The 24,421-nt window shown below is 42.5% G+C and overlaps 1 protein-coding gene across 4 annotated transcripts in view; it reads right to left on the bottom strand.

The window, feature by feature from the left end:
* Window positions 1-24,421, bottom strand: part of LOC101735387 (proton-coupled amino acid transporter-like protein pathetic) — a 58,705-nt gene that overhangs the window by 10,590 nt on the left and 23,694 nt on the right. For 3 of the 4 annotated variants that reach the window (XM_062671703.1, XM_004927928.5, XM_021349141.3), the window contains exons 2-5: window positions 20,902-20,963; window positions 10,961-11,080; window positions 9,047-9,197; window positions 226-347 (exon numbers count right to left, since the gene is read on the bottom strand). In XM_062671703.1, coding sequence (XP_062527687.1) covers window positions 226-347; window positions 9,047-9,197; window positions 10,961-11,080; window positions 20,902-20,951 — 443 coding nt within the window. In that variant the 5' untranslated portion in view covers window positions 20,952-20,963. Of the gene's footprint in view, window positions 1-225; window positions 348-9,046; window positions 9,198-10,960; window positions 11,081-20,901; window positions 20,964-21,318; window positions 21,402-24,421 lie in introns of those variants that run through there. The other variant, XM_038015084.2, reaches the window with a different exon arrangement.

Here is a 24,421-nt window from a genome sequence, read left to right on the forward strand (position 1 = left end):
TCATGTCTTATTTTAATTTATATTTTTACTTTTATGAAAAATGATAATATGGAGTGAAATTAAATGAAATGAAGATGATTTATTTGACATTATTTGACATTAATTAACTGGGATGAAATTAAATGATATGAGATGAAATATAGTCTGAGTAACATGGTGGTTATTTACCGAGTAGGACTTATTCCCGAAAAAAATACACTAAGTAATACATATAAGGTGACTTACTGGATTGCTCCGGACCAAGAGCGTAATCTTTTGGGTCCGTACATAAAGGCAGCACCACATGTTTCAGCAAAACTCAATGAAGGCCTCTTTGCTTCAACGCAGATTTGCTGTGATGTTTTTACCTTAAAAAATAATGCATTAATCTAATTATTATCCATATTCTAATTATTATACACAATATTTACTATAGCTTTCCTTGGTCAATATGTTAATGGAGCTCATAAAGGTATCACAACTTGAATGACATTTCGTACCTTGTAATAAGATTTAAGTCGTCGTGGCTTAAAAGATAAAACGCCTGGTGCGTTCGCATCAAGTGATGCGACTGTACCGATGTTCGAATCCCGCAGACGGGTAACATTTTTTTTAATGAAATACGTACTTAGCAAATGTTCACGATTTACTTCCACGGTGAAGGAATAACATCGTGTAATAGAAATCAAACCCGCAAAAATTATATATTTGCGTAATTACTGGTGGTAGGACTTTTTGCAAGCCCGCATGGGTAGGTACCACCACCGCACTGTAGCACTGATGCATTTAGATTAGTACCATGCCTCGAGGTGGTAGGCGACATTTACGTTGTTGACATCTACGGGCACCAGTGACCACTTAATACCAGATGGACTTTGTGCTCATCCACCAATAAAAATTAAAAAAGCAAAATGAAAAAAGTCGGTTGGATCTGCACTTGCTGTCAGTATGAAGTCAAACAAGTCATTAGGGAAGAAGGCTAGCGTTCTTATGTACAACTACACAGCTTAGAGAATGGTTGGAGTTAGAAAGGAAAATAAAGAATATTGCATCACTGCGACATATTATTATGATGGGATAGAAATGGTAGTAGATGTTCTCGGAATCCAAGGTCGTTCTCGTATGTTATAACTACAAGCACACATCTACGATGTAATATTCTTTGACTTGTTAAGAATTTTATGTAAGTAAATTCTTTTCTACTAATCCAATAGTAAAAGACAAATTGTTACACAGAAAAGTTCTTCGGAAAAGTTAGTAAGTAATTCCAACTATATTTACATAAGTAAGTGTTGTAAGTTTATTATATTTTGCATTCATTTTATTTTGTTTCAATTCCAAAATGTTTCCATTCATTAACATTAAAACATTTTTCCTTTAGTATTTGCTATCTGCTTAAAATATAAAATATATTTATTTATTTATTTCCATTGACTTATTTTATAGTTGGCGATAAATCAAATCAAATAAAAAAAAAATTCAACATAAATGAAAGTACATACCTATACTTGTTGAAAGTCAAAAGAACTACCGCCAATTCACAAGGACTAGCCTCCGTCCTGAGAAGAATTGGCAAGAAACTCAACGGGCATGTCTTCTTTTTTTTTATATATATATATTTTTTAATATTAGATAAAAAAAAATATTCATTTTTACAATGAGTATTATAACGTAACAATTACTACAATATTGAAATGCCCGGAGCGAGCAACTCATTTCCACTTTGTGCAATTTTCTAGATAATCATTGACTTTATAGTAAGCTTTATTGCACAGATGTTCTTTAATAGTTTTCTTAAACCTATGTATATGTAGGTTCTGAACATCTTGTGGGATTTTGTTGTACAGGCGACAGACAAACACCCGAATGAATTTCGTATCTTATGTAACCTACTCATCGGCACAACAAGCTTGTGTTTGTTCCTAGTATTTCTATTATGTATGTCCGACAATTTAGGAAACTCCTCAATATGTTTACGAACATACATCAAATTTTCAAAGATGTACTGGGATGGCATAGTGAGAACTTTAATTTCTTTAAATTTTTCCCTCAGGGATTCCCTTGAGTGCATGTTATGAATGAATACATTCAGTTTTGTTTCTTATGGAATCAGGAGATTTAAAAAAAAATGTCGCTTTGCCCTTCACAGATTAATGTTAGTATTTACAATTCACTCCAAAACAAACGTAGCTTTTGTAACTCTAGTAAGAATGTAAAAAGCTAAGATTCCGTCTTCAAATTGTCTTTCAGCACGTGTTCTTCATTGTTTAATCAAATTTAATTACATTTTGAACACAAAATGTAAATTTGTCTTCCTTCTTTTAAAAAAAAATTTAGTTTGCTTACTAATTTTTTTTTGGGTTGCTGGTGTTGTTGAACTGATTTAAAAGATACCTTCAAATTTAATAAAGGTATATTTTGCATTCACTTTTATCCATTATGTTAATTTCATTCTATTCTATTCTTCTAAAATGATAAATATTAGTATTCAATTAAGTTTTTGAGACGCAAAAGCGCTACTAATAACAAAGTGAAGCTTCTTTCTTTACACGCAGAATTATCCTGAACTCTGATAGTCTATTAAACTTTCAACTTCGTTTTGATATCTTAGCTTTTCGAATAATCTCACGAATCTATTATAGTCGAACTTTAAGTACTTCAAGATTAAAAGCTTTTTAGGAAAGAGCTTGAAGTTTCATAATATCTGAAATACAGCGATTCAAACATAGTTCTGGTGAAATTTGTTGTTACGAGAACATAATTGTTAGTTTTGATTAATATTTCCATTGCGAAGATGACAGAATTTCGGGGCTCAACTGATACTAGACAAGTATAGAAGTAATAATAATAATAAATAATATAACTAATAATAATAATTAATATATAATATTAATAAATAACGTTAATAGCTGGGAACAAATCTCGAATGTCATCCGGTCCCAATTTAGGATTCCCTGTGTTATGATATCAGATGTGGGGATCGAATCCACGACCCTCGGCGGAATAGAAAGGGCCGCAAACCACTGCACCACCGAGTCAGTCTGTTGAAGTCCATAGACATCACATCTTTAATGTAACCATGAAACATGAGGTCGTAATATCAATTTTATTATACATATAACGGCAATCTCACAATTTAAGCCAAAATGAATGTTTTGTGTCAGAACAGATAGGATGATGGTATTGCAGACTCAAGACTGCGTAGTCATGAGTCTGCATGATATACACTCAACCACCAGTAACTACTAAATTTATCATATCTTTAAATTAATACGTGAAGCAAAAACTTTGTACCCCTTTTTACGAAAATTGCGCGGACGGGGGAGTATGAAATTTCCCACACTTATAGAGAATATAGAGAAGGTGTGCTGAATGCTAATTTTTTTTTTAATTATGCATAAAAATACATTAAATCAATAAAAAAAGCAGTACACACACTACCATGTATTTGACACACACACGCATGCATACTTACTATTTGTTTATTGTCAAACTTTTCTTATTGCTTAGAGTCTGAGGTCAAATTGAGAATAGATTAAATATTGTTTGCCTTTATTAATATTTGTCTCTAGCGAAATATGTTATTTACTCGTAGAAGTAATAGTCTGACAATAGAATCATAATAGTGTACAAAATTATAATTTCTATGAATTATAGTCGAATTTCGACTACCGTGGGACTATTAGTTTTTATTAACACGATTCTATTCCATTATTTAGAAGTTTTCCGTAGACACTTGACGTGACAACGTCTTATATATAATTCGATGGAGCCGGCTACATGCACGAAAAAACATGACTCATTGAGGCGTTCCATTTAAGGCTTGAAGCGCAAGCGAGAGCGCGCAACTAGCGACAAAGAAGCACAATCGGCTTCCGCGTTCGGCAGCGTTCGGCATCTGTCTCTCTCCTATTTGAGTGAGCGATGCATCCGCGTGGACAGCTGCTATACATTTACATGTTTTCGTCAAGTATGAAGTTCAGTGAAAAGTTTTTTTTTTTTTTTTTTTTTTTTTTTATGATTGTAAGTTTACTGGTGGCCCGAAGGCCTTTCCAGTTTCACCAGGACAGGTGGGCGAGCAAAGGCTCAGCCAAGAGGGGTGGGATTTGCTAACAACTGCCCGAGCGCCTCCGAAGGAGACCTAACAACTCAAGAGCAATTGTTTCGCGAATGAATCTACTACCGGATCGGAATCGCGACCCGCTGAGAAGATCCGGCGAGAAACTCAGCGGGCTGATGCATGGGTTAGGTTGCACGTCGACCTCTTTGTCGAGTTCGACGAGTACGGTTACCGGGGTCCCTAAGCCTGCCCCTAGTATTAGAGCTGAAGGCATCTAATGCAAAGGTTATTGGATCTGATGGATCCGTAAGGACGTGTCTAGGGCGTCGACGGTGACTGGCTCCTGCATGATCAGGATTCGGGGAGTAGTCAGCGGCGGCAACGATAAGGCGATTATCATGACGCATAGCCTTATCGAAGTATCGTTCCGACGCTGACTTCATGTATTTCCGAATTGATTCGAGGCCCAGGTCGTCGTGTAGGTCAACGTTCCTCACGAACCACGGAGCCCCGACAGCTAACCTGCAAAAGCGGGATTGTAGGGATTGGAGGGTGTCTATGTGTGTGCGGGCCGCGTGAGCGAACACCACACTCGCGTAAGTCATGACGGGCCTTATGCAAGTTTTGTAAAGTGTCACCTTGTTCCGAAGGGACATTTTACTCCGCTTACAGATCATGGGGTAGAGTCTACCGAGAATAAACGCGGCACGGTCACGGACTGATTTTATATGCGGGCGGAATGTCATCGATGCATCCAGGGTAACGCCCAGGTACTTGACCTTCCTGGCCCAGGGTATGGGTTGTCTAAAGAGAGTAATCGGGGGTGTGAGATTCCTCCTCCTAATCCGGGAGGAAATCCGTGTGGAGCTTCCCCTCTGAAATAGCACCGCAGTACTTTTCGCTGGGTTGATGTCTATGCGCCATTTTCGGAACCACTGTCCTAGGGCTAGGGCTGCGCTCTGAAGCTTCTTCGCGATTAGGGACTTATTTCTACTAGAATAGTAAACAGTCGTGTCGTCGGCGAATAAAGCTAAATGGGTCGGCGGCGACCGGGGAATATCGTTGACGAATAAGCTAAATAGGAGGGGTGAGAGGACAGAGCCTTGCGGGACTCCAGCTGTGAGAGGTCGTGGGGAGGAGCGGGTTCCCTCGACTCGATATCGAAAAGAGCGGTTCGACAAGAAGTCCCGTATGATGAGCACGAGACTATCCGGCACGCCCATGTTGAATAGTTTGAAAATCAAACCATTGTGCCAGACTTTGTCGAACGCTTTTGCGACGTCGAAGAAGAGAGCTCCCGTGTATAACGGTTTTGGTCGATTAAGCCCCACAAGAATGTGCTCCGTGAGGCGGTGCACCTGTTGAACGCATGAGTGATTTGTACGGAATCCGAATTGTTCATCGATAAGAATGCCCTTGGATGAGACGAAGTCTCTGAGGCGTTTGTAGAGCAGACGCTCATACAGTTTGCCTAGAGACATGAGGAGGCTAATCGGGCGGTAGCTCGTCGGATGATTTTTTGGTTTACCGGGTTTATGTATGCCGATAACGTCCGCTTCTTTCCACACCGCGGGAAAGATACAGTTCGCCATAGCGGCATTGAAAATAGATGCCAACATCACGATGAGTTGGACGGGTAGAAGTTTAATAACGCGGTTGGATATACCGTCGGAACCGGGAGCCTTGCGAGGACGTAGGTCTTTGATCAAGTCTTTAACTTCCATCGGGGTGACGGGTGGTAACGCATCAGAGGGTGGCAAGGAGGCTCTGCGTTCTACCTCACTGTCTACTAATTCTACATGAACAGGGTCCACGGATTGAGTGCTGGGCGTGCACTGGGTTTGCAATGTATCGGCCAGCAGCTCTGCTTTTTCGTCATCATCGAACGCCGCGAGTCGGCCTGAGGGGCCTACGAGGGGGGGCATAGTTACTACCGTATCCGATTTGAGAGTACGAGCTAAGCGGTAGTAAGACCTTTGGGAGGGCGCGAGTCCTTCTAAGAAATCAGACCATCTGGCATCTCGGACTTCGGCGATGCGAGACTTTACGTCGCGTTGTAGGGCACGCATTCGAATACGATTTTCCGCGGTAGGATACCTGTCGTAGGCGCGTATCGAGGCGTTCTTAGCTCTAAGGAGTTCCCTAATATCGTCGGACAATTTGAAGCGGTGAAGGAAGTCCTCCGCTACAACTTGTTTCGATGACCTATCTAATGTCGAGGTGATGTGTGACGTTAAGATGTCTATGGCTTCAGCGGTATCCTGAGGAGACGGGATAGAGTCCGGGTTAAACGGGAGCGATGGTGGATCAGATTCAGCCAGGCTGATGCCCAGCGTGTGCCAATCCACCACAGTCCTCGTGACGGGAACGGAATCGGGAGCGCGACCGAGCTTCATAACGACGGGACGGTGGTCTGAATCTAACTCTGAAACTACTTCGATCGAGTGTAAGCGCAGAGTTACGTTTTTTAATAACGCTATGTCGAGTATATCCGGGCGATGCGCGATATTTAGCGGGTAGTGAGTCGGGGTTAGCGGAGCGACGATATCGAAGGCGAGATCATCAACTAACGCGTCAAGCCGCCTGCCATTCGGGGTTGTGGTGTGTGAGTTCCACCTGATGTGTTTACAATTTAGGTCGCCCGCCAGAATGACAGAGCTCCCCATACCGAGCAGCGCCTCGATATCACTGCTTAGAACGATCTTATCCGGTGGAAGATAAACGGACGCGATAACGATCGGCGCGTGTCCCGTCAGTGAGATTCGGCACACTGATGCTTCGATATTAGCGAGCGCGGGAGGATCGAGCGGGACGCAATGCAGGGCTCTTCTATAGTAAATGACGGTACCACCACCACGGGCAGAGAGCCTGTCGTTCCTGACCATGTTATAGTTCGCGATTTTAGGGTCACGGCGCGCGGGCTTAAGTAGGGTCTCCTGCACTAAAAAGATATCAATTTGGTGGTCACGCAAAAAGTCAGAAACCTGATCACGTTGATTTGCGAGACCGTAAGCTTTAAAAAATCCTATCGTTACGGATAGGGGCTTTATTCTACTTATATACGCCATTGATTACCGGCGGAGTGAGGGGAGGACGTACGTACTTAATGACGCGTATACGTCGGCGTATTCCTGCACAACGGCGATAAAGTGTTGTGCAGTGGAGGCAGCGCGAATGGCGTCGCCCAAAGCGTTAACGCGCTCAAAGTTGATCGACTGAAAGAAGTCGATCGCTAAAGCGAGATTGTCGGACGCGGTCGGAGGGCAAGTCGCGGGAGAGGGACGAGTCGCGGGGGCGGGACGAATCGCGGAGGAGGGAGTTGTAGCCGTGTTCGTGTACGGCAGCGGTTTTGCCCAGGCCGAGACACTGGGCACCGCCGCTGGAACGAACGCTGGCTTAGCCTGCGACGCAGAGGGTGCCGAGGCTTTGATGTCTGGGCCGGAAGCTCGGAGGCGGTTTTGGCGGGCGACGCGGCGATTTATTTTAGGGGCTCGGGGGCAACCACGGTAATTCGCGGGGTGACCCTGTGTTCGACACAGGACGCAGCTAGGCGGTTCCGTCGCGGTTTTTTGGTCGCGAGCGCAGAGGGCCGTGGCGTGATCGCCCAAACACTTAACACATCGGGGGCGCGCGTGACAGTTACGGGAAGAGTGCCCGTACAATTGACAGTTATGGCACTGGCTAGGAGTGCCTTTTTTATGGGGGGCTTCGACAGCGATACCAGAGAGCCTACAGACGGTCTGTGTGTTAAAGATTTTCTTACCCTCGGGGGTAGGCTGGAGAGCGACTAGAACCATATTATATGGCTCCCTACCGCGACCGGTGTGCATACGGTGCACAGAATTCACTGGTAGGCCTTGTTCTAACAGGTCGGCTTTTACGAGCTCTACATCTAACTCTTTAGGGATTCCGCGTATTACAACGCGGAGTTCGCGCTCCTCCTGGAGCGTATACGTATGGAAACTTAGCAGTGAAAAGTGAATGTAGTGTCAATTGTTTATAGCAACGATAATTGCGATAATTGATTAATGAAACCATTCCATCAGTATTTTCTTATGACGTTGTCACGGCTATGGAATGAGCTCCCCTCCACGGTGTTTCCCGAGCGCTATGACATGTCCTTCTTCAAACGAGGCTTGTGGAGAGTATTAAGTGGTAGGCAGCGGCTTGGCTCTGCCCTTGGCATTGCTGAAGTCCATGGGCGACGGTAACCACTCACCATCAGGTGGGCCGTATGCTCGTCTGCCTACAAAGGCAATAAAAAAAAAAAAAAACGTTCAACTATCGTCAGTAAACCGACTTTACAGACAACCGATTTTTAAGTGAGTACCTACTTAAAGCCACAGTGACGCTACTGTGCCGAGGTTCAAATCCTCGGCACAGTAGCGTCACTCGACCTGATTATATTGGACGTCTCGGCTAGGTCACCGACGTTTCTTTTTCTAATTGATTAGATCGGCTGATAAGCTCACGGCTTATCTAGTGTTAAATGATTGTTGAAGCTTATAAACATCTACAGTGTATTTACACTTGCCGCCATCCACCTTGGGACATGAGTTCTAAGTCTCAGTTTTACAGTACTGCCTCACTCTTAAGCCCAAATGGATTCCTGTTTCAAAGCAGCACTAGACAGGGTGGTGTTACTTACCCGTACGGACTCACAAGACGCCATACTACTACTAATTACAACAAATAATGATTTTTAGGGGTTTTATTGCACGATGTTATTCCATTTAATTCTTAGGTAATTTTATTTATTTATTACTTAGACAGTTGGACGAGGTCACAGTCCACCTGGTGTTACGTGGTTACTGGAGCCCATAGACATCTACAACGTAAATGCGCCACCCACCTTGAGATATAAGTTCTAAGGTCTCAGTATAGTTACAACGGCTGCCCCACCCTTCAAACCGAAACGCATTACTGCTTAGGCAGGGCGGTGGTACCTACCCGCGCGGACTCACAATAGGTCCTACCACCAGTAAAAAGATTACTAGTATTGCTTACCAAAATATGTACAGTGTGTGTACAGACGAAACCAGCTAGGATAGTGCCAATGACACCAGCGACTAGACCAGAATTCTTGAACGCAGCAGGCATCGCCAGTATACCAGAGCCAAGACAGGATTTCAGGAGATGAAGAATCGACCCCAATGTCCTATTGGCGAAATTCATAATTATATGAATTATATTCTTACATATCTCTCACGGAGCTTAGGGTCCACTTTATGTAAAGCGGTTACTTGAGTCAGGAATTAACCACCTAAATGTTTACTATCGCACCGCTCGCCACCAGAGCAGAGTTCATCCATACTACCTGGAGCCACTGCGATCATGGACAGTGCATTTCCAGAGATATTTTTTGCCACGTACCATCCAACTTCGAAATGAGCTCCCCTTCACGGTGTTTCCCGAGCACTATGATATATCATTTTTCAAACGAGGCTTGTGGAGAGTACTTAACGCTAGGCAGTAGCTTGGCTCTGTCCCTGGCATTGCTAAAGTCAATACGGTAACCACTCACCATCAGGTGAGCCGTACGCTCATCTGCTTACTAGGGAAATAGAAAAAAAAAAATGTGTGTGTGTCCGCTCCGACGCACGACTGGAGTTTACTGGATATAAAAAATTAAACGAAACAATACGAGAAATAGTTCTATATTACGACAACACGATACACTACAGATTATTAACAAATTAACGAGACACAAAACAAACGACTAACAAATATATGAAAATACAATAATGAGAGAAACGCGCGATCAGTACGAGGCTTTGTGGCGGACTGCCGGCGCAGGCGCATAACGCATTTCGTGTGACATGCTAGTACGATTTTGGTCCCCATAATTTTCATACCCCGGGCCTATATATGTAAATCGATTCTAAAGGAGTAAACTCCAAAAACTTACATGTTGCCTTTACAAGCGTACCTCAAACTAAATAGACAGTTCTCAATTTATGAGTCATACAGTAAATAAAATATGTACATCGTCTATAGCCTATTGTTTTGAATTTCAATGGCTTTTACAAACAAAACTTGACGATGACCTTAAGAATAGACTGGCCGCCTGATAAAATATTAAAGCAAGAATGAAACAGTTTTAGTTTGAGATAAAATCCGAATACTACTCTATAATTTATATTTAATAATTCAACATAAAGTTCTGTTATAAGTAAGTAAAGTTTTCAGTATACCACCTTTAGAAAATAATAGACGGCATTATTTACTTATGGATATGTGTATAAAATATTCCATCAAAAAATCAGCTTAAAAAGTTTCGACTTTCTTTTTTTTTTTATTGCCTTTTTAGGCAGACGGGCATACGGCCCACCTGATGGTGAGTGGTTACCGTCGCCCATGGACTTCAGCAATGCCAGGGGCAGAGCCAAGCCGCTGCCTACCGCTAGACTTACCACACAATAATATTATCAAGTAATAACAAGTATCCGTGTACAATTTGACTTGGCAAATTGAACTCAATGCATTCGTCTATTTAAGTGTTTTATGCCTTGATTTCCTTGTTGTTCTTGTACCTATTCGAACTAAGTATACGAAAAACCTTTCTTTTATTACCAAAATGAATGGTCTGCTTTTTTATATCGAGCTTTAAAAGCTAAACTTGTTATGCGTTTCGGAAACACATGCGAGAAAAAAACAATGATACATAAATAATAAATCCAGACTACGAATTTCTAATATCATAAACAAAAAATACTGACTTCGACTGAGAAATAAATCTAGACTCAGACGTAGCTAGGGTGAATAGCCGCAGATAGATTTCATTACATGCATCTTTTGCATCTAAAGTGTTCTCAAAGCCTTTGTCAAGTCGCTATTCTATTTATTGTCAGTGACAATAGACACAAACTATTTCATTAGATCCAAATAAGTTCTGAGAAGGACATTACACAAAATACTCACGTGTTAGGATGTTGCACATTTCGATGTTCAAAAGGGTTATAGGGCTTGTCGTCTTGAGGTAGACCTTTTGATGCAATGCTCAATGTAGATTGGAACCCTGGATTGGCAGCGAGCCCAATTCTTAAAACAGAACAAAAAAAAAATACGATACAATAATTCTAATATCTCATTGATTTGACGTGAATAGTCCTTAAGCTTAATTTGACTGACTAATATTAGATTTAAAACTACAAATTTTGAATGACCCTTGCTTTTTTACGATTCGAATATAATAAATATTGTGGCCAAATTTACAATTAAAAGTAACATGGACCGGTTACGAAATAATAACTACCTCAAAGAAACCGTGCGTATTTTTAGCAATTCCAGTTAAAAAGGTTCAAATCTATACTTAATATTATAAAGCTGAAGGAAGTACTGGTCGATTTGAAAAATTATTTCAGTGTTAGATAGTCCATTTATTGAGAAAGGCTATAGGCTATATAACATCACGCTAAGACTAATACAAGCGGAGCACCAATAAATAATGTTTCAAAATCGAGTTTTTTCGAATTATTCGAGGTGGTCCTGCATCTCCTTATTATTGTAGGTATACGACAAAGTGAAGATCTTCCACCGAGCGGGTGATATTGCTCGGTGGACCGACGGTGCGAATGTTATTGTTCGGAACTTGTATATAAGCAAGCTTATCTTCAAAATGTCGTAAGCGAGATTCAGGTATCTGTCAAAAATCTTGTGTTGCAGTGACGTGTTAGCTAAACGTCACATTATCATCACATCTCCCGCCATCGGAGCAGAGTTAATCCATGCTGTCTGGAACAGCTGCATTCATCGACAGTGCATTTCTAGAGACATTTTCTAACACGAACCATCCAGTTCTGGAATGTTCTCTCTTACACGGCGTTTCTCGAGCGCTATGACATGTCCTTCTTGAAATGAAGCTTGCGGAGAGTACTCTGCAGTAGGCAGCGACTTAGCTGTGCCCCTGACATTGCTGATGTCCATGAGCCTCGGTAACCACTTACCATTATATAGGCTCATCTCACTCATCTGCCTACAAAGGCAATAACAAAAACATGAGAGAGGGAGAACTAATACCTTTTTTTATGAATGTCAAACGGGCAACATATAAACATTATTTTTACGTTAACACATTACGATCGCCTGTTTCCCTAAAAACGTTTGCTCTTAGATAAACACATACTACATAAACATATACTTTGATTGGATAAGACGTTCAGTATTACCCTGTCTTTCATTTTTAAATCCGCTTATCTCCCAGATAGATGTGAAGAAAGGTTGGGTGGACACTTGCGCGATAAGAACCAGTTGCCTAATATAATACTTGAGATAAGAAATGAATCTTTAAAATCAACATTTCTTCACTGTATTTTTTTTATATATTTACGAATGGTAATAATCTGATAAAGAAAACTTAACCTATTTCAATTTCAATATACAGTGATATTGAATAATTAGACTTAAATTCTAAGCTTGCATGTTGTTTTTTTATTGCTTTTCATGATATTAATGATCCGTCTAATGTTATGTGATTATTGTGGCCTATCAGAACTTGAATGCCGTCACTTACACTGAGGTATGAGCTTAAAGTTTCGGTTCAATTGTAAAAAAACCAGAAAGTATCGAACAGAAATAATAAGCGGCATCCAGCCTTTTTTTTTTTTTCGCCGGACTTCCGCCCTTTTCTGGGGATACTGGGCGGGGTATGTCAGAGTCGAACTGACGAAAACCTCCTGTCGCTCAACAACCAACGTCCAAACCTCGCATGTGACAGAACTCATGACAAGGCAAAGGGGGGAAAGTGATCTCTCCCATCACCCTCCCCCTCGGGACGCCGGACTGGCGGTCGTCGATCCAGCCAGCTAGTAGAAATTAACACAAAACTATCGAATTAATCTCCGAACCAGTTCATTTGCTTTGAAAATTTATGTCAAAACATTCTGTCAACCTTGACAATAAAAACTGCAATAGTATTGTAGCAAACGTCCCACTTGAACAAGCACCGATTATTTTGAATGGCACAAGGTTGTTCATTGAAATGAAGATTGATGTGCTGACCATAAATGAATTGTGTAGATTGTTATAGATCTAAATAATGCTTGACAAAGATAAAATGTTTTGTACCTATGGACATTTAAGTTTTTTGTTTTTGTTTTTCTATTTCCCTGCTATGTCTATAATCTAAATCAAATGAGTGATCAATTTCAAATATTATGTTAAGGTTCCATCTAACTCCAATTTGAAAAGAGATTTGTACCAGCTGACTCACCCTTATCTTAACTTAAAAACATAATTATGTAATATCAGGTGGAAGGAACTTTGGCGATTTTACTAAATTGTATAATACATATTAATTATTATTTTAGATGAAACATTAAACATAATGTAGGTATTTCTTGACATTCTGCTTTGCGATCCATTTTTAATTTAGTTGCGTAGTCTTGGTAGACAGATCTATACAATTTAGTAGATATAAGTTTGGATGACTGCAACTGGACTTATTCGTAAATGAATTAAGAAGACGCACGATTATTTTATAAATTTTATCGAGTTTTCATCTTTTTTTTTTTTTTTTTTTTTTTTTTTTATGATTGATAGTTTACTGGTGGCCCGAAGGCCTTTCCAGTTTCACCAGGACAGGTGGGCGAGCAAGGCTCAGCCAAGAGGGGTGGGATTTGCTAACAACTGCCCGAGCGCCTCCGAAGGAGACCTAACAACTCAAGAGCAATTGTTTCGCGAATGAATCTACTACCGGATCGGAATCGCGACCCGCTGAGAAGATCCGGCGAGAAACTCAGCGGGCTGATGCATGGGTTAGGTTGCACGTCGACCTCTTTGTCGAGTTCGACGAGTACGGTTACCGGGGTCCCTAAGCCTGCCCCTAGTATTAGAGCTGAAGGCATCTAACGCAAAGGTTATTGGATCTGATGGATCCGTAAGGACGTGTCTAGGGCGTCGACGGTGACTGGCTCCTGCATGATCAGGATTCGGGGAGTAGTCAGCGGCGGCAACGATAAGGCGATTATCATGACGCATAGCCTTATCGAAGTATCGTTCCGACGCTGACTTCATGTATTTCCGAATTGATTCGAGGCCCAGGTCGTCGTGTAGGTCAACGTTCCTCACGAACCACGGAGCCCCGACAGCTAACCTGCAAAAGCGGGATTGTAGGGATTGGAGGGTGTCTATGTGTGTGCGGGCCGCGTGAGCGAACACCACACTCGCGTAAGTCATGACGGGCCTTATGCAAGTTTTGTAAAGTGTCACCTTGTTCCGAAGGGACATTTTACTCCGCTTACAGATCATGGGGTAGAGTCTACCGAGAATAAACGCGGCACGGTCTCGGACTGATTTTATATGCGGGCGGAATGTCATCGATGCATCCAGGGTAACGCCTAGGTACTTGACCTTCCTGGCCCAGGGTATGGGTTGTCTAAAGAGAGTAATCGGGGGTGTGAGATTCCTCCTCCTAATCCGGGAGGAAATCCGTGTGGAGCTTCCCCTCTGAAATAGCACCGCAGTACTTTTCGCTGGGTTGATGTCTATGCGCCATTTTCGGAACCACTGTCCTAGGGCTAGGGCTGCGCTCTGAAGCTTCTTCGCGATTAGGGACTTATTTCTACTAGAATAGTAAACAGTCGTGTCGTCGGCGAATAAAGCTAAATGGGTCGGCGGCGACCGGGGAATATCGTTGACGAATAAGCTAAATAGGAGGGGTGAGAGGACAGAGCCTTGCGGGACTCCAGCTGTGAGAGGTCGTGGGGAGGAGCGGGTTCCCTCGACTCGATATCGAAAAGAGCGGTTCGACAAGAAGTCCCGTATGATGAGCACGAGACTATCCGGCACGCCCATGTTGAATAGTTTGAAAATCAAACCGTTGTGCCAGACTTTGTCGAACGCTTTTGCGACGTCGAAGAAGAGAGCTCCCGTGTATAACGGTTTTGGTCGATTAAGCCCCACAAGAATGTGCTCCGTGAGGCGGTGCACCTGTTGAACGCATGAGTGATTTGTACGGAATCCGAATTGTTCATCGATGAGAATGCCCTTGGATGAGACGAAATCTCTGAGGCGCTTGTAGAGCAGACGCTCATACAGCTTGCCTAGAGACATGAGGAGGCTAATCGGGCGGTAACTCGTCGGATGATTTTTTGGTTTACCGGGTTTATGTATGCCGATAACGTCCGCTTCTTTCCACACCGCGGGAAAGATACAGTTCGCCATAGCGGCATTGAAAATAGATGCCAACATCACGATGAGTTGGACGGGTAGAAGTTTAATAACGCGGTTAGATATACCGTCGGAACCGGGAGCCTTGCGAGGACGTAGGTCTTTGATCAAGTCTTTAACTTCCATCGGGGTGACGGGTGGTAACGCATCCGAGGGTGGCAAGGAGGCTCTGCGTTCTACCTCACTGTCTACTAATTCTACATGAACAGGGTCCACGGATTGAGTGCTGGGCATGCACTGGGTTTGCAATGTATCGGCCAGCAGCTCTGCTTTTTCGTCATCATCAAAGGCCGCGAGTCGGCCTGAGGGGCCTACGAGGGGGGGCATAGTTACTACCGTATCCGATTTGAGAGTACGAGCTAAGCGGTAGTAAGACCTTTGGGAGGGCGCGAGTCCTTCTAAGAAATCAGACCATCTGGCATCTCGGACTTCGGCGATGCGAGACTTTACGTCGCGTTGTAGGGCACGCATTCGAATACGATTTTCCGCGGTAGGATACCTGTCGTAGGCGCGTATCGAGGCGTTCTTAGCTCTAAGGAGTTCCCTAATATCGTCGGACAATTTGAAGCGGTGAAGGAAGTCCTCCGCTACAACTTGTTTCGATGACCTATCTAATGTCGAGGTGATGTGTGATGTTAAGATGTCTATGGCTTCAGCGGTATCCTGAGGAGACGGGGTAGAGTCCGGGTTAAACGGGAGCGATGGTGGATCAGATTCAGCCAGGCTGATGCCCAGCGTGTGCCAATCCACCACAGTCCTCGTGACGGGAACGGAATCGGGAGCGCGACCGAGCTTCATAACGACGGGACGGTGGTCTGAATCTAACTCTGAAACTACTTCGATCGAGTGTAAGCGCAGAGTTACGTTTTTTAATAACGCTATGTCGAGTATATCCGGGCGATGCGCGATATTTAGCGGGTAGTGAGTCGGGGTTAACGGAGCGACGATATCGAAGGCGAGATCATCGACTAACGCGTCAAGCCGCCTGCCATTCGGGGTTGTGGTGTGTGAGTTCCACCTGATGTGTTTACAATTTAGGTCGCCCGCCAGAATGACAGAGCTCCCCATACCGAGCAGCGCCTCGATATCACTGCTTAGAACGATCTTATCCGGTGGAAGATAAACGGACGCGATAACGATCGGCGCGTGTCCCGTCAGTGAGATTCGGCACACTGATGCTTCGATATTAGCGAGCGCGGGAGGATCGAGCGGGACGCAATGCAGGGCTCTTCTATAGTAAATGACGGTACCACCACCACGGACAGAGAGCCTGTCGTTCCTGACCATGTTATAGTTCGCGATTTTAGGGTCACGGCGCGCGGGCTTAAGTAAGGTCTCCTGCACTAAAAAGATATCAATTTGATGGTCACGCAAAAAGTCAGAAACCTGATCACGTTGATTTGCGAGACCGTAAGCGTTAAAAAATCCTATCGTCACGGATAGGGGCTTTTTTCTACTTATATACGCCATTGATTACCGGCGGAGGGAGGGGAGGACGTACGTATTTAATGACGCGTATACGTCGGCGTATTCCTGCACAACGGCGATAAAGTGTTGTGCAGTGGAGGCAGCGCGAATGGCGTCGCCCAAAGCGTTAACGCGCTCAAAGTTGATCGACTGAAAGAAGTCGATCGCTAAAGCGAGATTTTCGGACGCGGTCGGAGGGCAAGTCGCGGGAGAGGGACGAGTCGCGGGGGCAGGACGAATCGCGGAGGAGGGAGTTGTAGCCGTGTTCGTGTACGGCAGCGGTTTCGCCCAGGCCGAGACACTGGGCACCGCCGCCGGAACGAACGCTGGCTTAGCCTGCGACGCAGAGGGTGCCGAGGCTTTGATGTCTGGGCCGGAAGCTCGGAGGCGGTTTTGGCGGGCGACGCGGCGATTTATTTTCGGGGCTCGGGGGCATCCGCGGTAATTTGCGGGGTGACCCTGTGTTCGACACAGGACGCAGCTAGGCGGTTCCGTCGCGGTTTTTTGATCGCGAGTGCATAGGGCCGTGGCGTGATCGCCCAAACACTTAACACATCGGGGGCGCGCGTGACAGTTACGGGAAGAGTGCCCGTACAATTGACAGTTATGGCACTGGCTAGGAGTGCCTTTTTTATGGGGGGCTTCGACAGCGATACCAGAGAGCCTACAGACGGTCTGTGTGTTAAAGATTTTCTTACCCTCGGGGGTAGGCTGGAGAGCGACTAGAACCATATTATATGGCTCCCTACCGCGACCGGTGTGCATACGGTGCACAGAATTCACTGGTAGGCCTTGTTCTAACAGGTCGGCTTTTACGAGCTCTACATCTAACTCTTTAGGGATTCCGCGTATTACAACGCGGAGTTCGCGCTCCTCCTGAAGCGTATAAGTGTGGAAGCTTATACGCTCCTTACGGAGGTAAGAGGTGAGGGCCCTATGGTCATCAGATGAATGCACCTTCATTTGGATGCCGTTCGCGAGGTTACGGGCATTCGTGAAATTGATATTTTTGGCCTTAAGGGCCAGGGAAACTCGATCCCAAGCTGCCTTCTCTTGAAGGATTACCGGAGGAGGGGACTGGGTTTTATTTTGTGCCACCGGACGCGGCGACGGACTGGCACGGGCTGGAGGCGCAACGGGAGTTTGGGGGCGGGGGCGCGACGCGTTCGCGGCTTTGCTAATTTTAGCGGCCGCGGGAGCTCGAGACTCCGCGGCACGCTTCTTACCCTTTTGTACCAGGGTAAATCCATCCGTCGATGAGGCGGGGGCGAGGTCGACCTCCATCTCCGAGTCAGAGTCGGAGGACGAGGAGGCGGGCGCCGGTGACCTACGAGCAGGTGTTTTGGAGGGCGCGACGGAGGCCGCGGATCGCACAGCTGGAACGGTGGCCACGGCGGACGACGCAGCAGTTTTACTCGCCAGTATAGGCGACGCGGGAACGGCAGGCACGACGGAGGTTGCGGTGCTCGATGTAGAAGCTTTGCACGCAGGTACAGGCGACGCAGGAGCAGCGAGCACGGCGGAGTCTTCGAGAGAGCTCGCAGTGTGATTGGCCTTGAAAGCCAGAAACTCTGAGGCGAGCTGTGGATGACGAAGTCGGAGGAATTCCGCGAACACAGCGTCCATGATCGCTGAGTGCCCAGGTGGGGCGGCCCCGGGTCTTGAAGACACTCGCCTTGCGGCGAGGCCCCAACTTCTCGGACCTGAGCGGTTCTATTGAACACAGGTGGCGATGCGGCACGATTACTACAGGACAAAGAAAAAACACAACAAAACGGAAATAACAAAAAGAAACAAAACAATTAAACACTTCCAGGAAAGCAGTTTGTCGGCAGATGTACCACGAACACAGAAATAACGAAAGGAAACAAAACAAATAAAAACTTCCAGGAAAAACACTTGGTCGGCAGATGTACCACGAACACAGGCCGCGCGAACAATGGCCGGGCTAACAAAAGCCGGGCGAACAAAGGCCGGGCGATCGAGTGGTCGATGGGCACGTCCGCACGTGACGGGTGCCTCTATCGGAATGAGTTTTCATCTACCATATACATTAGAATAGGAACGCATGTCAAAAATTGCCATGGTAACAGAGAGTGACATATTTAATATTTCATCCCGAGAAAATGTTTAGTTATTTTTCAATTAAAAGAAAACTTAGGCGGGATATGTGTCGTATTAAAGTCGTTCTTGGATATATTTTGTTTAACCTATTTTTTTATTCTAATACCTACATATCCGTTCAACGTGATATATTTTGTTTGTTATTACGCCTGTTTTCATAGTTTTTCAGTTAAAATGAGAAAGCCGGTGATTCGACCCATGTCAAACCGTTTTCGTGGGTCGTGTGGAAAAATAAAATTGATACTTTAGAGCCAAGCAAGCCACTGATATTGCCTATAGACCATTTTAGTAATCTTTTAGATCCTTAAGAAGATAGGTACAGTCGTAACTAATTTGGTAACAAGGATGCGCTGGTGGCGGTGGTGATGCGATATTGTCGTTCTTTAACGATAGCTTAACAACACGTTTTGTAATCGATAGTAAAAAAATTAGGTCACAATGGCGATCTGGTTAGTTTCTGGCTCAGGTTCTAGTGTTGTACTGCAATCTGCTGCAATCTGCAATACTGCAATGAAGTCATCGTGGCCTAAAGGATAAGACGTCCGTCCGGTGCATTCATGTTGAAGCGATGCACCGGTGTTCGAATCTCAGGCGGGTACCAATTTTTCTAATGAAATACGTACTCATCAAATGGTCACGATTGACTTCCACGGTGCAGGAATAACAGTGTGTAATAAAAATCAAACCCGCAAAAAATATATAATTTGCGTAATTACTGGTGGTAGGACCTTTTGTAAGTCCGCGCGGGTAGGTACCACCGCCCTTCCTATTTCTGCCGTGAAGCAGTAATGCGTTTCGGTTTGAAGGGTGGGGCAGCCGTTGTAACTATATTTGAGACCTTAGAACTTATATCTCAAGGTGGGTGGCGAATTTGCGTTGTAGATGTCTATAGGTTCCAGTAACCACTTAACACCAGGTGGGCTGTGAGCTCGTCCACCCATCTAAGCAATAAAAAAAAATCATGGAGGCGGCACGATCACTTTAAGAGGATGGAAGCATTGGGTGCACCGTCGCTGACGGACAACGAAAATACCAAGTGCATTGCTAAGCCGTTGCACTTTCATTCTTCGTCTGTCTGTGGTGGGTAGCCATCACACAAGATATCTGAAAAATAGCTGAATGTCACCTACGACATTGTCAAGGTAAGCTTGCATGTATACAAGTTCCGAACAACAACATTCGGATCGTCGGTCTACCGAGCAATATCACCCGCTCGGTGGAAGATCTTTCCTTTATCGTAGGTATACCTCCCGCACCTCCCCTTTGATCTTATTTCCAACCCGCAGACTTATTTGTATATGAAACATTTTAACCCTTTGCAGTCTTAAGATGAATGTAAGACTAAAATATGTATCCAATACGTCTGGACTGTAGACCTTAAAGGGTTAGCTTGCGCTAACAAAAAGATCAAACCATGCTCTTATGATCACAATAAATTATACACATTCTGCTAAAAAGCTATTAGTCAAGTTTAATATTTAATTTATTTAATGTAGCCTAATGACTCAATGATCTTTATTTGTACCAACTTTGTCAATGTACAAATGACTCTGATTGCGTGTGTTTTGCAACAACACATCTATTTAAAATCTACGGATTGTGTTCGGTGATATATTACCGAACACCTTTGTCAGCACAATTCGCGTGACGCGTTAACTTCATTTCCACAAATCGTCAGTGCACGATCAACAACCGCGTCACCCGGGTGCATTCATAACATTAACATTTAATTTAATTTCTCTATATTTTAACAATAAACATTTTTAAGTAACATTATCTTTAACTAACAAACTCACATCGCACCCTACATTTTGTGGTGACAGCGGTGGGATGGAAACTATTATAACATGCGAGCTTTGTTAGATCAAGGCTCGCAAATATCTTTGATAACTGAAGCAGCAGCCCAAACATTGGGATTAAAGCGTCAAAGATGCAAAGGGGTGATATTTGGTGTAGGCCAAAACGAAAACAGCTGCAAAGGAAAGGTAATCATAGAATGCTCCTCAATTAACAATGACTTCAATTTCAAACTAGAGGCACTCATTATGAACAATTTAATTGCCGTTAAAAAACCAAGAAAAAAAAGCTATTAATTTACTTACGTCGAAGAAAAGTTGTCCACCTTAACTGATTGGCTTTTATTTTTCTCCATTATGGCTTTATCCTGCGAAACAAGATAATGAAATTAGTGAAAACGAAACAAGATTATAACTGATGTAACAACGATATCTGGTTATCCTGAAATTATGCAGAGGTCCTTGCTCTCGCAAAGATCGTTCTGAATTCACGTAAATTTAAACAGGATTTAATGAAATTTCAATAGTGATTACTGATGTGGAGAGTTTTGAGCACTTGTGTGTTTTAATTCGATTTGTAATGATGCATAATAAATCACTTTTGTCTACAAAATAAATAATTCCATCTAGGTCACATATGGATATCGCGTTCTCAATTATACACTCTTGAGAATGTCAAATATCTATGAGACCTATAACAAATCGTTCGTTGAAAAAACTCACTCGAGCTGGATCATTCATAATTATAGGTACTGCTCCTAATAATTTGGCCACCGACTTGTACATTAAAGCTCATGACAACAGCACAACTATTTTCTTTCAAAATACCAAATACCCAAAATTCGGGGGGAAATCTTCTTACAATCTGATAACGCTATAATCAAACTGTCAAACACCTTGTAATACGCTTGATTGTGTCATCATCGATCTTTGTAAATCTTTACTGGGTGGTCAGAACAATCACAAAACTGTCAGTTCTAATCTGTAACTAGGGGTAACTAGTTTTCATCATGGTCATATAGATTGGATATCATATTGGCCACATCCAACAGTCTTTGTATTTTTTCCGCTTAGAATAAAGACAGTTTATGGCGACAGCAACGTGCCTGTTTAAAAGGTAGACATTATCAGTTTGAAGGCTTGGTCTGATTATGGCTTTCATGGTTTTCACTAAGAAAGTTACGACAGCGCGACCCTGTCTTCTTTGAGCTGATTTTACCACTTCTCCATAGTGATTGTGATTGTGTATATATGTATATATATACTTTTTTGTGTATGTATTCGTAACTTAATATAAATTTCAATGCACCTACCACTATTTACTCTGCACTACCTATGGTTGACTAGTAGAGAATGCCTTAGGCATTATGTCCGCCAATGTAAAATTTACATAAAGTGTAATAAATAAATAAATTAATTAATCGCGTTGTAAGTAGTAAGAGATGGGATTGTCCTAATCTTGACTGAGATCGCACAGTCATGTATCCCCAACGGCGACAACATATTTTTGATATTTGAATATTTCTATTAATACTTCTGCTATATTATTATTCATTTAACACGCAAAAAGGTACATTCATAATGGAAAACTTTTTCTTTAGTCCTTTCTTAGAATCACGAAGCTCCTAACGCTTGTGGCGAATTCCTCGAAGGGAAACGCGTTTGATCAACTGAAAACTGCGTTGATGTGATGTAATAAAATTCATTGGAATTGTTTTTTTGTTTATCTATATTATTAGAGTAAATTCAAAACGTATTATCGACGGAATTCAAACAATCCATTTCAATTCAATTTTGAATGTCTTCTTTAATTTGCACAGCGCATTGTCGATATGGTCGTATATTTTCAAAGATGAAGTACGATTTCAACGAATCAAGCTGATTACGAATAAGAAAAAGAAATAACAAAATAACAAGAAATAATCGGATTGTTTTTTTTTTTCGAGGATTGACTCAATACTATTTCCGAGCATAAATAAATAATGTTACTATTAAAATAACAAATGCAACTATTAGATTAAGGCTAAGTTGTTAGAACTATTAGAACAGGACTCGAACGAGATATGCTTCTAACTCTTTTGTCGGTAGATTTTGTAGGGTATATGATACTAAGTTCTCCAATCCTGAGATATTTTGTTTATTATTCGTAGCTTATAGAAATGCTATTTTGGTATATTTTTAAGGTGATTTTTAAGGGGAGTTAAGTCGGATGTGTATTATTAAGTTTTAAAATATATATACGCATAAAATCGAGGTGTATGTACATACATATGTGCGTGTACTGTATTGCTTTTATTTATAAACTTAAGTTTATAAATTCCTTTTTTTCTTTGTTCAAATCAAATCAAATCAATTATATATAATTGATATCATTAATATATTATATGTTTGTTTTGTACTGTTGATTTTCCAAATAAACAATCAAATATTTATCATTCATTAAAACTATGAGAAAGACACTCGCTTTTTTTTACAAATATAAATAGCCTGTTTTATCTGTATTATTAAATCATTGTACATGAATATTATCGTTAGTGAATTAAAATTAAATCTCTTCTAATGAAAAAGTATATTGACTTGTTAGCTGTCTTGGAAACTGCTATTCAACTACACTCAATCATGTTATAGTGCCTGTATTAGAAAGAAATGCATTACGCGTACTTCACGTCTTCTGAATCTAATTAGCTACCTAATGAGTTCAACATTTTTCCTATTTTTTCCGGGCCACAAGTTCATAGGTAACGTGTAATCGAATAAAAACATCTGCTTTCTTCCTCTCCCACTCCGCCTTAAAAACACTGTATATCAATTGCCATCCGCGCCCAACCTCTTTTTATCCTGACTGAATCCCTACGCGGTAAAATAACCGTCGGCATACTATTTAGCTGTCCTTTTTGTGTGGATTCCGTTAGACAAGGACTGAAGATGTTTTCGCTTTTTTGATTCAACATTTTTTATAAGATGTTCAAATAATAATTTTAAAATATCGAAACGAAACAAAGGCTACCTAACGAAGTCGGTATTTCAAATAAAACATTCCAAAGCGTTGATGAAGTGAAAAAAGAGATTTTTATATTTAGCATGACAATATCCAAAAAAAAAAAAAGGCTTCAGGAGATTTTTTGTACTTTAAATTCCTAAATGTTTCCAAGAAATCGGGCTTTGAAGGGCTTTTATTCAATGACGAGAAGGCTTGAGATTTTCTTCAAATTAATTTAGCGTTGCGAGAGTTAAATTAAAAAGTGATAAACTCGTACATTTTAAGTAAATTTTTATATTAAATTTGTTATTTAATTCCTGTGAAAAGTAACACTGGCCCTAGCAAGAGCAGTGCTTCGCAGAATCTACCACCGGATCGGAAACGCGACCCACTGAGAAGATCCGGCAAGAAACTTAGTGGGCTGTGTCTATGGGTTAATTCACTCGTCGAGCCCTTCGCCGCAAGCGACGGGTTCGACGAGGACGGTGACCGGTGTTTGCGGTACCTAAAAGCACCGTTCATAGATCGGGAGGATCCGTAATGACGTGGTAAATCCGTAGAATGCGTAGTAAATAAATTGTGTTGGTAATGGAAAAGTAGGATAAAAAAAGTCAAAAGATATTTCTCCGGTGCATATTCATCGCACGTAATGGAATGTGTAACAAATCTCTGCAGCAACAACGCTGCTGAAAGTCCGCAAACTGTTTTTGCTCTCAATTGCGAGTTGATGCAACATGAATGGTATGGACGGTCGCGCTGTAACTTCTTGCATTGATTGCATTGTATGAATAATAATGGAGCCACTTCGTTTATCCACGGTGCGTTTTGCAGAGATCTTTTCTACCA

The sequence above is a fragment of the Bombyx mori genome, chromosome 13, assembly GCF_030269925.1.
Source record: "Bombyx mori chromosome 13, ASM3026992v2".
Taxonomy (NCBI): domain Eukaryota; kingdom Metazoa; phylum Arthropoda; class Insecta; order Lepidoptera; family Bombycidae; genus Bombyx; species Bombyx mori.